Source organism: Salmo salar, chromosome 06, assembly GCF_965601325.2.
Source record: "Salmo salar chromosome 06, fSalSal1, whole genome shotgun sequence".
NCBI classification, from domain to species: Eukaryota; Metazoa; Chordata; class Actinopteri; order Salmoniformes; family Salmonidae; genus Salmo; species Salmo salar.
The window spans coordinates 24,640,656-24,653,411 of record NC_138296.1 but is presented as its reverse complement, the minus strand read 5'-3'; the positions used below and the strand labels follow the sequence as shown (position 1 = coordinate 24,653,411).

The window sequence follows — 12,756 nt, the reverse complement described above, 5'->3', positions numbered from 1 at the left end:
TAAGAGTGTAGCTTCATGTCATGGAGTATGGGTATGTGCAATTGCGGTCAAGTGTATCCACCAAGTTGGACCAGCATGCTCCAGTGGTGTCTAGGCCTGCAGTTGATGTAGCCTAATGGACCAAGTCCACAACGTTTCCTATATTATTGGCTTCAGAGCATCAGTGTTGACTGTGGGCCCAGCTCCACGAGGGGGAAAAGGGGGGCTTAGCCCCCTCATTTGAAACTTGAGCCCCCTCAGTTTTAGTTTTATGTCATTATATAAAAATAGCTAAAAAGTTCAAATAATTGATTGACAGGTTGGCGCAAAATCTGTATCTCCGCTGCACTGTGTCAGCACAATGGACAGAGGGGCTGTGTGTAGGGGATAGGTTATGGAAAGCCACTGGGCTGGTTTGGTATGACTTCTTTGGGTTTCCATAAAAAGTGGGAAAAAACGCTTCTCATCTGTGGTAGGCTACTGTAAGTGAATAACGTGATACACCTATGCCTGTAATATTTGACATTGATTCATAAGGGCGGGGTCAAGTTTACCGTTGAAGCTGCTTCACCAAAGACAGTACAGTATGAAGATAGGCTCAAACTGCTTCTCCAATAGAAATCCCTGATCACACTAGTAGTTGATGCCATGGTGACGTTGGATAGCTAAGCTTATGCGCAAAAATACATAATCGGGCCTAACAATCATCCCGCGCCGAACTGCACATTTTATAGGCCGTCAAATCAAAGGCATCAAACCACAGAGGCCACTGCCAAGCCCAGCAGCTATGATGCTGCCTAGCTCCATCTAGCTCCCCATGCAGAGCCCACCCATCCTTCCACAAGTACCGCCAGGATACTGGCTCCACAGCCCCCTCCGCCTCCGACTGTTCCTGACAATCTTGGAACAGAGGAGCCAGCCCAAGTTAGCCTAGAATCCTACCCTAGTGGCCTAGCCACCGGGTTTCTGTCCAAAAACGTTAATTTAATAGCAACGGGTTCATAGGATGAGGGTGTCTGGAATATTCAGTTACTGCAGAATTCGATATAATTCCAATGCAAGAACCCAAATGACGCTCCTGCGTAGAGCTACATATTGGTGTTACATCATAGAAATAGATACATTCTATTATGGTTTTCTTGGTAGCCTATTGGTTTTCATTATTGTAAACTCTACCTGTTGGAAGCGTGTTTATGGTAGGCTGGCATTGCTTAATTGATTACATGGGTTGAATTTGATCCACAGAAGTGTATTGTGCCATATCAAACGCGTAGCTTTACTCATGAGCAGCATGGTTTTCCATGTTTGAAGCTGGCCTATAGGCCTATTTGTTTGGCAAGACAGCTGTACATGGCTGCATGTCACTAGGCTGTAGGCTATGTTTTTGTTATGTGGATCTCCATTTGCCTTTTGTTTACTGTTAATGTAACTAGGCAAAATATATATTGAACAACAATATGAACAACAACAAACGCAACACGCAACAATTTTAATAATTTCACTGAGTTACAGTTCATATGAGGAAATCAGTCAATTGAAATAAATTCATTAGGCTCTAATCTATGGATTTCACATGACTGAGAATACAGATATGCGTCGTTTGGTTACAGATTCCTTAAACAATGGGCATGTTTGTCATAGGTGATTTACCCTATCTATCTTGCAGCCTATTCATTACCAAAACGGCCTTGCTTTAGTGTGCAGGGCGCTGTCCATTGTACTGATACAGCGCAGCAGAGATAGGCTACATATTTCTCTCCAACCCGGCACTTCAAGTAAGCACTCAATCAATGATCTCGGATTCTCGAAATTTGAACTTTATGTTTATTGTAGTATAGCGTGAAATATGAATTTAATAGAATTCAAATGCAAGAACACCCCAAAAGTGTGCCCCTTCACCGATTTCAACTTCCCCCTTTATCCTGGCGCAGGGTCTGGTCGACTGCACAGTGCTACATAGCAGTATTGCGCTTAGAAATAGAAGACGCCCTCTTCTTGCGCTGTGGAGAGTTGCAGCCAGGTTTACAGTATATCGTTCCAACACGCTTTCTGAAGCTCTCTCTCTTTTTATGTCACTATCGCTGTTTGCATGTAGACGCAGCCAATCTCTTCCCTATGACGCCGGCGAGGCTGGGCTCAGAAGGGTTTGATCATAATATTTAACACACCCACCCAGTAAGAGCACCATACTAGTTCGACTGAGAAGTATAACAGCCACGGGACAAGTGGAAGCCAAAATCTCTGCACCTGCCAAGCGGTGTAGCCTACTCGCTCTGCTGTTCCTTGACCCTAAAGACGGTGACGGGAGATGTATATTTTTGACAGGATCTGGCCTAGGCTCGCATCTAGGTATCTTCAGCTGACAGTGCATCACATGTTTTTTAAATCTCGTCGATTTTTTTGCGTTGCTTTTCTTTAACGTATTTTTGTGTGCCTGTTGCTATTTCCTACAAGGACTGTGGCTACATTTTTAAATCTGAAATTGAATAAAGACTGTCCCAACGACTTTTAACAAAAATGACGATTGGACAGCATTGACACGTTTTTATGCTCAGCATTGCATGTTCTGAGGATGGAACAGTGCTTTCGAGACGCAATTGTGCTAAAACACGTTTAATTAAAATTCCCTAAACTATTCACTGCTATTACGATTAGATATCGTTTTGTCCCGTATTCAGAATAGCCACAGACCGATTTGCTTTAAGGTGCCTGCAATCCGCAATGAGTCGGCATGTCCATCTGGCTGAATATGAATAATTCCGTTTTTTCTAAAAGACCAGCGCTCTGTGCGTAAACATGGAGTTTCTGATATAACACGGATTATGTTTGGAATGACCAGAAAAAATCTCTTAATGGTCTACATTGGGTTTTTGCTCCATATTTCACATTGACTATCATTTTAATATATATCGGTGTTGTGCGCTGCTTTTATGGTTTAGTGATATAACAACAACTACTTAGAAGTAAATCCTGTACAAAATGATCAAGATGATACTGTTTCGTAAATTTCGAGTTTTGATACTCATGGTGTTTTTGGTGGCGTGTACCATGCACATTATGATAGACTTGCTCCCAAAACTAGAGAAGCGAGCGGCGGGACCGGAAACCGGCAACGGTGGCTGCCAGTGCACTCACAACCCGAGCGAGGAGGCCGGGAGCTGGGGGAAGCAACGCGCTAGGTCGGTGTCGGAACAGGGCTGGCCTAACAAACACACGCTGAGAATCCTGCAAGATTTTAGCAACGAGCCGAGCTCAAACCTCACGTCCCATTCCCTGGAAAAAATCCCTGCCGCCGGGGAGAGAGCCGAGTCTTTCAAACGAATGAAACAGTACGACGGGGCAGCGGATAACCAGAAGCCGCTCATCAGAGACGCCAGCGGGGGTAAGACCGTTGCTGCGCCCGGTATCTTCCGGCTGCCGGCTCTGTTCGAGCATCCTTTATACAAGACGGACCTGCCGACCCTCACAGACGACGACACCTTGTTCAACGTCAATACTGACATCAGGTTCTATCCGAAAGCAGCGGGGAATCAAGAATGGTAAGCTGGGGATAAAAGGCAGCAGGCGTATCACCTTATAAGAAATCAAGGTGACAGGTGTATAGTGCCATAAATTGATTATTACCCTCAAGCAATAGTTACTTAAATTGACTTCCTCCCTGGCTTTCACTGTTTTAATTAAATGAATACAAAAGTGATATGAATAACTAATGGTCCACTTGTCCAGATACTTGCTGAGCATCGGTCAGTGTATTTCTGCTTGCTATCCACTATACCCCGTAGCTTACAGGCTACATGACTATATACATGACTTATTGTCCATACACTATTCATTGCACCTACTGCAAAGTGGTACTCCTGCATGCAAACCCATTCTTTATTCTCTACTGCTGTCTATCTCTCTATCCATCTATATATCATCATTTCTCCTCACACTCTCTCCATTCTATGGGGATATCATTAACTGGAAGACAATCCAATCTATCTATTCAACTCTTCCTCTCCACCTCTACCGTTGTGTAGTGAATAAACTATCTATCCATCCACACTCAAACGATGGCCTTTTTTAAAATCTGAACTGTGGTGGTCTTCTGAGCACCCCCCTGCCCTTTGCACCTGTAGGCTACTTACCTATCTAATTCTGCCGTGGTTTAGTGTAATATCTAATGATCTTCTAAGCATGTGGGTGTAGACATACTATTTTCATACTTATTTTGTTATTACAATGTAACAAATGAATTAAGAATAGAATGTTTGGCCACAGAAATGTGTCCTGTATTCAACCAACACTGTAGGCATACAGATGTTAGGTTATTTGATTTGATTGTAGCCTATGTACGACTTCACTAACGATGCTGTTAATCTTCAATCATGTGTAAACAACATATTGCTTGAATTTCAAGGGTGAGTCTCTCCAATATATTTTATGATGATGTGATTGCCATATATGGTGGTTACATCATAAACATTGGCTTTAGGTTGCTTATCAAGATAGTGTTGTTTATTACTACACTATTTTACACCTTCATTAAACGTCAGCTTCCTTGATATTGCATGTAGGACTCTACTTTGACGTCCAGTGTGATATTTGATTTAATTCGTGTCATTTGATTAGACTTAATGACATTTCTAAGGAAACCTTTTGATAACCTGGATACCATCATAAAAATCTGAAATCCATCCAATCCCAAAGCAGACCTTGTAAAACACCCATTAATCCAGGAGAATACTGTGAGCCTTCTGAACACACCTGAGGCTGGTGGGAGGAGCTACAGTATAGGAGGTTGGGCTCATTGTAACGTCTGGAATGGAATCAATGGAACGGAGTCCAACACGTTGTTTCCATGTGTCTGATGTGTTTGGTACCATTCCATGGATTCCATTCCAGCCATTATAATGAGCCCAACCTCCTATAGCTACCCCCACCAGCCTCCTCTGCTGTAGCAGTCATCTTCATTACCAAATCTGTAGCAGTGAATTAGACAATGCACTGACAGTTGAGCTCCTCTTCTCTTCTCCTACAACTCATCCGTCGCTTCTGTTCTCCATCCACCAGGCACAATGAAGCCAATGTGGAAGAGGAGGAGTACCCCCCTACAGGGGAGGTGACAGCCGAGTCCTACCCTAACTGGCTTCGCTTCCACATCGGTATCAACCGCTACGAACTCTACTCCAGACACAACCCTGTCCTGGACTCCCTGCTCAAGGACCTGGTCACCCAGAGGATCACCAGTGTGGGTGAGTCTGGGAAGAACTGGAATACCAAGAATACTGTGCAGTGCATCTCTGTGAGACTGTTGTGTGTATTGGATGGAGAGATGGATGGAGAGAGAGAGAGAGAGAAAGAGAGACAGAGAGAGGGAAAGAGAGAGAGAAACTATGATACACACATAGACACTTAAGTAAAGGCATTTTATAGAAAGCCAAGTTTAATCAACATCCGGTGCTTTTGTCCCAATCCTGAGTTTCAATTAAACCCCCCTTCATTTTAACCTGAGGTCCTTGTTACAGATAGCAAATACATTCAGAGGAAGTGGAAAATATATGAAAAACCATCAATGCGTCTGTGTCAAACAGTTTGGCTATGGAAAATAATCTGTCAGACCTCAAAGCAATCATACAGAGTGTTTAGGTGACATTATGTGGCTGTCGCAGGCTAAATGGGTCCACCTCAGTGACTGCTTCTGTTCCCACTGGAGAGCTACTGCTGCTATGAAGTTCTGCCTCCCTCGCTCAACAGTCTGAGGTCTGCCATATCATAGACCTGTGTGTGTGTAAGGGGGGCGGGGTGGCTGTTTGGGTGTGTGTGTGTGTGTGTGTGTGTGTGTGTGTGTGTGTGTGTGTGTGTGTGTGTGTGTGTGTGTGTGTGTGTGTGTGTGTGTGTGTGTGTGTGTGTGTGTGTGTGTGTGTGTGTGCTGCTTGCGTGTGTGCGTGGATGCGAGGGATACATACGTACACAGTCTTGTGTTTCTGCTGATGTTTGTGTCCATGCAAAGACGAGGGCTAAAATAAGAACCGCTGCACCACGCCATTAAAGTTCCCTCCAGCATTGATATTAGTTCCTCAATCACTCCTGGACAGGATGTAATCACTGGTGCTCCATGGCACCTCTTGTTCTAGGTGTGTGTCACCCACTGTTTCCATTGCTCTGCCCATCAATCAACTGCATCTGTACTCAGAGATGGCCATATAAAATGCTGTGTGGGGGGAGGAATGTGGGGGTTGTGGAGGAGTGTGTGTGTGTGTGTGTGTGTGTGTATACTGTACCTCCACACAGACAGCAGTCTTCCCAATCAGTCCAGCCTGGATCAGGGCGAGAGACAACACAGGGTGCAGATATTGAGGAAAGTTTCCACTTCAGCATTTTTCCTGCTGATAATGTTTGGTTGAGCCTGTCTCTCTGTAAAGATATTACCTTTTTCTCAGTGTGCAGAACATCTCATAACTCATACATATACAGCTGCCAGGTGTGTGTGTGTGTGTGTGTGTTTGTGTGTGTGTGTATGTGTGCGCGCGCACGTGCGTGTGTGTAATCTGTTTGTTGACTTGGCTTTCGAAGACTTTAGAGAGGCAGGGTAGGATAGATATAGGTCTGTAGCAGTTTGGGTCAAGAGTGTCCCCCCCTTTGAAGAGAGGGATGACCGCAGCTGCTTTCCAATCTTTGGGAATCTCAGACGACACGAAAGAGAGGTTGAACAGGCTAGTAATAGGGGTTGCAACAATTTCGGCAGATCATTTTAGGAAGAAAGGGTCCAGATTGTCTAGCCTGGCTGATTTGTAGCCCGGCTGATTTGTAGGGGTCCAGATTTTGCAGCTCTTTCAGAACATCAGCTGACTGGATTTGGGAGAAGGAGAAATGGGGAAGGCTTGGGCGAGTTGCTGTGGGGGGTGCAGTGCTGTTGACCGGGGTAGGGGTAGCCAGGTGGAAAGCATGGCCAGTCGTATAAAAATGCTTATTGAAATTCTCAATTATAGTGGATTTATCGGTGGTGACAGAGTTTCCTATCCTCAGTGCAGTGGGCAGCTGAGAGGAGGTGCTCTTATTCTCCAAGGACTTTACAGCGTTGTGACGCCCGTCGTAGAGAGTAGACCAAGGTGCAGCGTGTTTAGTGCTCATGATAAATATTTCTTTTTTACTCAGAACACTATACAAAACAATAAACAAAAACCAAGAATGTCACATTCTGCCGGCTTTACAGAGCTGTGCAAAAACAAGATCCCACAAGTCAAGGAGGGAAAAAGGGCTGCCTAAGTATGGTTCCCAATCAGAGACAACGATGGACAGCTGCCTCTGATTGGAAACCACACTCAGCCAAAACAAGGCTGTTCGATGCTAATGCAGAACGCCACAGGATGTTTTTGTGTTGGTTAAGGGCAGTCAGGTCTGGAGAGAACCAAGGGCTATATCTGTTCCTGGTTCTACATTTATTGAATGGGGCATGCTTATTTAAGATGGTGAGGAAGGCATTTAAAAAAAATAACCAGGCATCCTCTACTGAAGGGATGAGGTCAATATCCTTCCAGGATACCCGGGCCAGGTCGATTAGAAAGGCCTGCTCGCTGAAGTGTTTCAGGGAGCATTTGACAGTGATGAGGGGTGGTTGTTTGACCGCTGACCCATTACGGATGCAGGCAATGAGGCAGTGATCGCTGAGATCTTGGTTGAAAACAGCAGAGGTGTATTTAGAGGGCAAGTTGGTTAGGATGATATCCATGAGGGTGCCCGTGTTTACGGCGTTGGGGTGGTACCTGGTAGGTTCATTGATAATTTGTGTGAGATTGAGGGCATCAAGCTTAGATTGTAGGATGGCTGGGGTGTTAAGCATGTCCCAGTTTAGGTCACCTGGCAGCACGAGCTCTGAAGATAGATGGGGGGCAATCAGTTCACATATGGTGTCCAGAGCACAGCTGATGATACAGAAGTGTTCCACTGAGTTGGAGCTTTTGTAAAAAAAAACAAAAAAACATTGTTATTCATGAATTCAGGCATGCTCAGATAGAGAGAGCACTATGGATGGCCATCATAACCGTTGTGAAATGCATAGCAGTGCTTCTACTACAGGTGGCCGTGACTCACACTGTAGGCTACTCTACACTAACACTGGCCTAGATTCAATCCACTTGAACCATGAATCTCATTTCAATGTTTCATCAGGGATGACCTTTTTGGGTTTTGTCGATTAGATCAGCGCTTCCCAGCTGGTTAATCTCATCCAGTTCCTTTTGTATAACGGGTCGCGGCTCATTATCAGTGTCCTAGTTACAAACAATGGTTTTGTTTGTGGGGGCGGGTCACAAGCAGTTTTCGAAAGCTTTATATATAGGCAGGTCACGGTGGCAAAGTGTTTAGGACAACTAAAGGATTAATGTTAGATTATCTGATAGCACTATCAATATGACCCAGCAACCGGAAAATCTAATACATCTTGCCCTATATCAAAAGAGAGAAATGGTAAGAGAGAGAGACCTAGCTGGGAGAGAGAGAGAGAGAGTTTAAGAAAGACAGAGAGTTTAAGAGAGAAATACAGAGAAATAAAGAGAGTGAGAGAGAAAGACAGAGAAATAGAAATAAAGTGAGTGTTAGAGCAAAGGAGAAAGAAAGAGTGAAAGAGGAGACTGCAGGGCTTGTTTACATTGTGGTTAGGCAGAGCTGCAGGGTTGTGTAATATGCTCAAGATAATGCTCTGTAATATATGGACAAATCCCCTGAAAGCCTGTCCATTATGACAGAAACACAAGCCATTTAGACAGCCCCTCTCAGGCCTTTTGTTAGACAGATAATCAGGCAGAGTCTGGAGCGTGTCTGATTTAGCCTGGCCCACTCCCTCCGTGTGAAACGGAGCGACGGCCAGATCTGAAGGGAAAGATGGGCGTAGGTAATTGTACTGCTCTTTTACACGGGCGGAGAGAGTTTTGGAGTTAGAAGACTTCTAGCCTCCTGGGTAGTCTGGAGTTTTCCAGTTACTGTACAGCCTAACCAGGTCCAACTCTAACAGGGTTATTGAGTCTTCTCTTTGCAATAAAGGAGGAGATCCATGCATGGATTCAGCTAAACGTGTAGTAGCTACTGTTTCCTGCATAATAGTGTATTTGTACATCACTGGAATATGATCACTGAAAAGAACTGAAGGCAATAGTTTGGTAGAACCTCCTATGAATACACATATTACTGTAAGTGCATTCACAACACTTCAAAATGCTTATGCAAGAGGGGTGAAGAGGGTTTTCATACAAAGTGTTACCGATCATTTTTCTTTAGGTACCGTATGTCTATGTTAAGAAAACACACAGACACACACGGAAAAAGGTGTCACCCAGGTTAGGTTTCGTCAACATCAAAGAGAGGATTGCATTGACGTTTCTCTAAAAGTAGGGTTTTTCTGCTTGCATGAACGCGCACGCACACACACACACACACACACATAGAAATCAGAACCATGAACAGCCGCATCATATTTAGATTACGTTGATTGGACTAAATTGTTTTCGGTATGTTTTAGTTGTCACTGTATTAGACTAAGCAGAGGCGATTTGATTTTGTTGAAATGTTGAAGTTGAAATGGTTCTGGAATAGTGGAAGCAGCTTCTGTTTTCTTTGTGACTTGCGGTAACTCTCTGTGGTTCTAAATCAACAGGTATTTAATAGTCCGAAAATGTTGGAAACATTCACTTTCTTGACTATGCTGTAGGTTATGTAACTGTCTGTTACATGCAATATGCTTTGTGGACTTCACTGGACAGAGGTTGTTATCTGGTTTTGTGATGAAACAAAGGTGTGGTTGAGTTTATTCTGCCTCTGTGTCTTCTTATTGTCTCTGCCTTTAGGCCTGTATATCACAGTGTCAAGGCATATGAACTAACAGGCTATAGAGCAAACAACACAATTATCACAACACACAGGTTGTAATATGGCATGTTTTGGGGGGGGGGGGGGGGCTTGGCTTCCCCAGTGATTTTACCTACACACTGCTACTGGACAGGTCGAGGAAGACAATGCTTGCAAATTGATTTATATTTTTGGAATATTGATAAGTGTCAGTTGGGACATCGAGTACGCATCGTCTCAATGCTCATTTTGGCCAAAACACCTTCGGACTCTAATTATCAATATCGAACACAACAGCAAGTGGCCACTCGATAAAGGGCCTAATCCAAGTGTTCGGTCTGAGATTCAGTCTACTGCGGTACATAGAACTTCATTGCCCCCTAGCGCTCATACACAATAGGAACATATTCTGCGTTGTGAATTAATGTGGAATTTTATACTTTTTCTTAGAGTTTTAATGTAAAACCGGCTGTTTAATAGTTAGGAAAATGTTTAAATTTGTCACATCCCTAGTGAAGGTGGGGGGAGGGGGGGGTCATTGGTGCGTGTGTGTGACTACGTGTGTGTGCGCGTGTGTATGGTCGTGTGCATGTCTCTGTGTCTCTATACCTCAAGATGGTACAGTAAATTCACCTTTGACCTCTTTGTCTCTTCCCTAAACAGTCATGAAGTCAGGAGGAACTCAACTGAAGCTCATCATGACCTTCCATAACTACGGACAGGCGCTGTTCAAGCCCATGAAGTAAGTACCAATCGTTTGTATAAAATGTACAAGAAGGATCAAGGATGACATCTACCTGACATCTACCTGACATCTCTTCAAGTAGTGTCTGTAGTGTCTGTAATGTCTGTAGTGTCTGTAGTGCCTGTAGTGTATGTGGTGTCGGTGGTGTCTGTGGTGCCGGTGGCGTCTGTAACGTATGTGGTGTCGGTGGTGTCTGTAGTGTCTGTGGTGTATGTGGTGTCTGTGGTGCCGGTGGAGTCTGTAGTGTCTGTGGTGCCTGTGGCGTCTGTAGTGTCTATGGCGTCTGAAGTGTATGTGGTGTCTGTGGTGCATGTAGTGTCTGTGGTGGCTGTAGTGTCGGTGGTGTCTGTGGCGTATGTAGTGTCTGTAGTGTCTGTGGTGTCTGTGGTGGCTGTAGTGTCGGTGGTGTCTGTGGCGTATGTAGTGTCTGTAGTGTCTGTGGTGTCTGTAGTGTCTGTAGTGTCTGTGGTGTCTGTAGTGTCTGTGGCAGATTAAATACGTTGACAAAGTAAAAGACCTTAAAGCCTCCGTTCTATAATCCATTTATGAACGTTCATGATATCATAATATATCACGTTTGCCTATTTATGCCCTATGTATGTCCTAATGATGCCCTATCTATGTCCAATATAATACTATTTATGTCCTTTTTATGCCCTATTATGTCCTATTTATGCCCTATTTATGTCCAATTTAATCCTATTTATGCCCTATTTATGTCCTGTTTATGCCTATTTATACCCTATTTAATCCTATTTATGCCCTATTATGTCCTATTTATGTCCTATTTATACCCTATTTAATCCTATTTATGCCCTATTATGTCCTATTTATGTCCTATTTATGTCCTATTTATACCGTATTTGTGCTAAGAAAGGCCACCATTTACTTTGCTTCTTTTACTCTTTACTCTTTTAACACCAAAATACTATATCGTACTCCCTGATGTGCTAGATCAACTAAAGGAATTAACAAAGTGCTACCTAAAAATCAAACATTTTATTTCAGGGAAAAACAACCAGAATAAATGCTAGACTTTTCAACTGCTGCGCTCATGACTGGTTAGGATCCATCATTTATTTTCTGTCTGATCTTTTCTAGTGGGGAATGATCAGTCTGTTTTCAATGAATTAATGAATTAACATCAACAGGCTTGCGTGTTAATTAAAAAGATAACCCAGAGCCGTCACACCAAGCTCTTGGGGGAGACATTTTGCCAGCATAAGCACGGCACATAAAAACCATCCAGCTGAGATATTATGCCCAGTGAATTCCCCCACCGTTAAAACAGACAGTGTGTGTGTGTGTGTGTGTGTGTGTGTGTGTGTGTGTGTGTGTGTGTGTTGTGTCTTGGCTAACTCGCCTGTGATCAAACAGTAATTGCTCAAGAGCCCACTTTGACATATTGGATGCTGGCGTTTCCGACTGAATTGAACCACAGTGGAGAGAGAGAGAAAGAGAGAGAGATAGAGAGAGAGAGAGAGAGAGAGAGAGAGAGAGAGAGAGAGAGAGAGAGAGAGAGAGAGAGAGAGAGAGAGAGAGCAAGCGAGCTGCCTCTTCTTCATTGCAGGTGCGATGTTGTGGTGACCCATAGAGGTTTAATAAGTTATCACACTTTTCTGTTAGCTAAACTCCAATGCTTACTTTGATGTTGAATAAATACAAATAAAGACTACAACAAAGGCTATGGTTTAATATTATGTGGTACTTTGTAACAAAGTGAGCTTGCATACTCCAAGTCCACTTACCCACATTAAAATTAAGCCGATTCACGACTCAGGCTTTTCCCTCTGTGTTTAGTTCCTATTTCTGAAAGCCTCTAAACGAGACAATGTCTAGAATTCATCTGTCAGAGGTTCCAATAGTGTTTGCAGAAATATGTATGATTCTGTGATGTATGATTCTGTGATGTCCCTGAGCCCCACAGACAGCTGGGGAGGCAGGACAGACTGAGGCTGTCTCGCTGTGTGTGTGTGTGTGTGTGTGTGTGTGTGTGTGTGTGTGTGTGTGTGTGTGTGTGTGTGTGTGTGTGTGTGTGTGTGTGTGTGTGTGTGTGTGTGTGTGTGTGTGTGGTGTGTGTGTGTGTGTGTGTGTGTGTGTGTGTGTGTTGACTGGCAGTTGTGCCTCAGCACGTGTCAATGTTCACACTGTTAACATGCAGTGTTACTGCCCTGGCTGTCTCCTCATATCATTCAGCAAGTCCAGCC

The 12,756-nt window shown here is 43.8% G+C and overlaps 1 protein-coding gene across 1 annotated transcript in view; it reads left to right on the top strand.

Annotated features, from left to right (window-relative positions):
• Positions 1-2,043: 2,043 nt before the first annotated feature.
• LOC106598296 (extracellular serine/threonine protein kinase FAM20C) overlaps positions 2,044-12,756 on the top strand; it is a 65,265-nt gene continuing 54,552 nt past the window's right edge. The window contains exons 1-3 of the mRNA XM_045719963.2: positions 2,044-3,518; positions 5,035-5,216; positions 10,468-10,546. Coding sequence (XP_045575919.2) covers positions 2,959-3,518; positions 5,035-5,216; positions 10,468-10,546 — 821 coding nt within the window. The 5' untranslated portion in view covers positions 2,044-2,958. The remainder of the gene's footprint in view (positions 3,519-5,034; positions 5,217-10,467; positions 10,547-12,756) is intronic.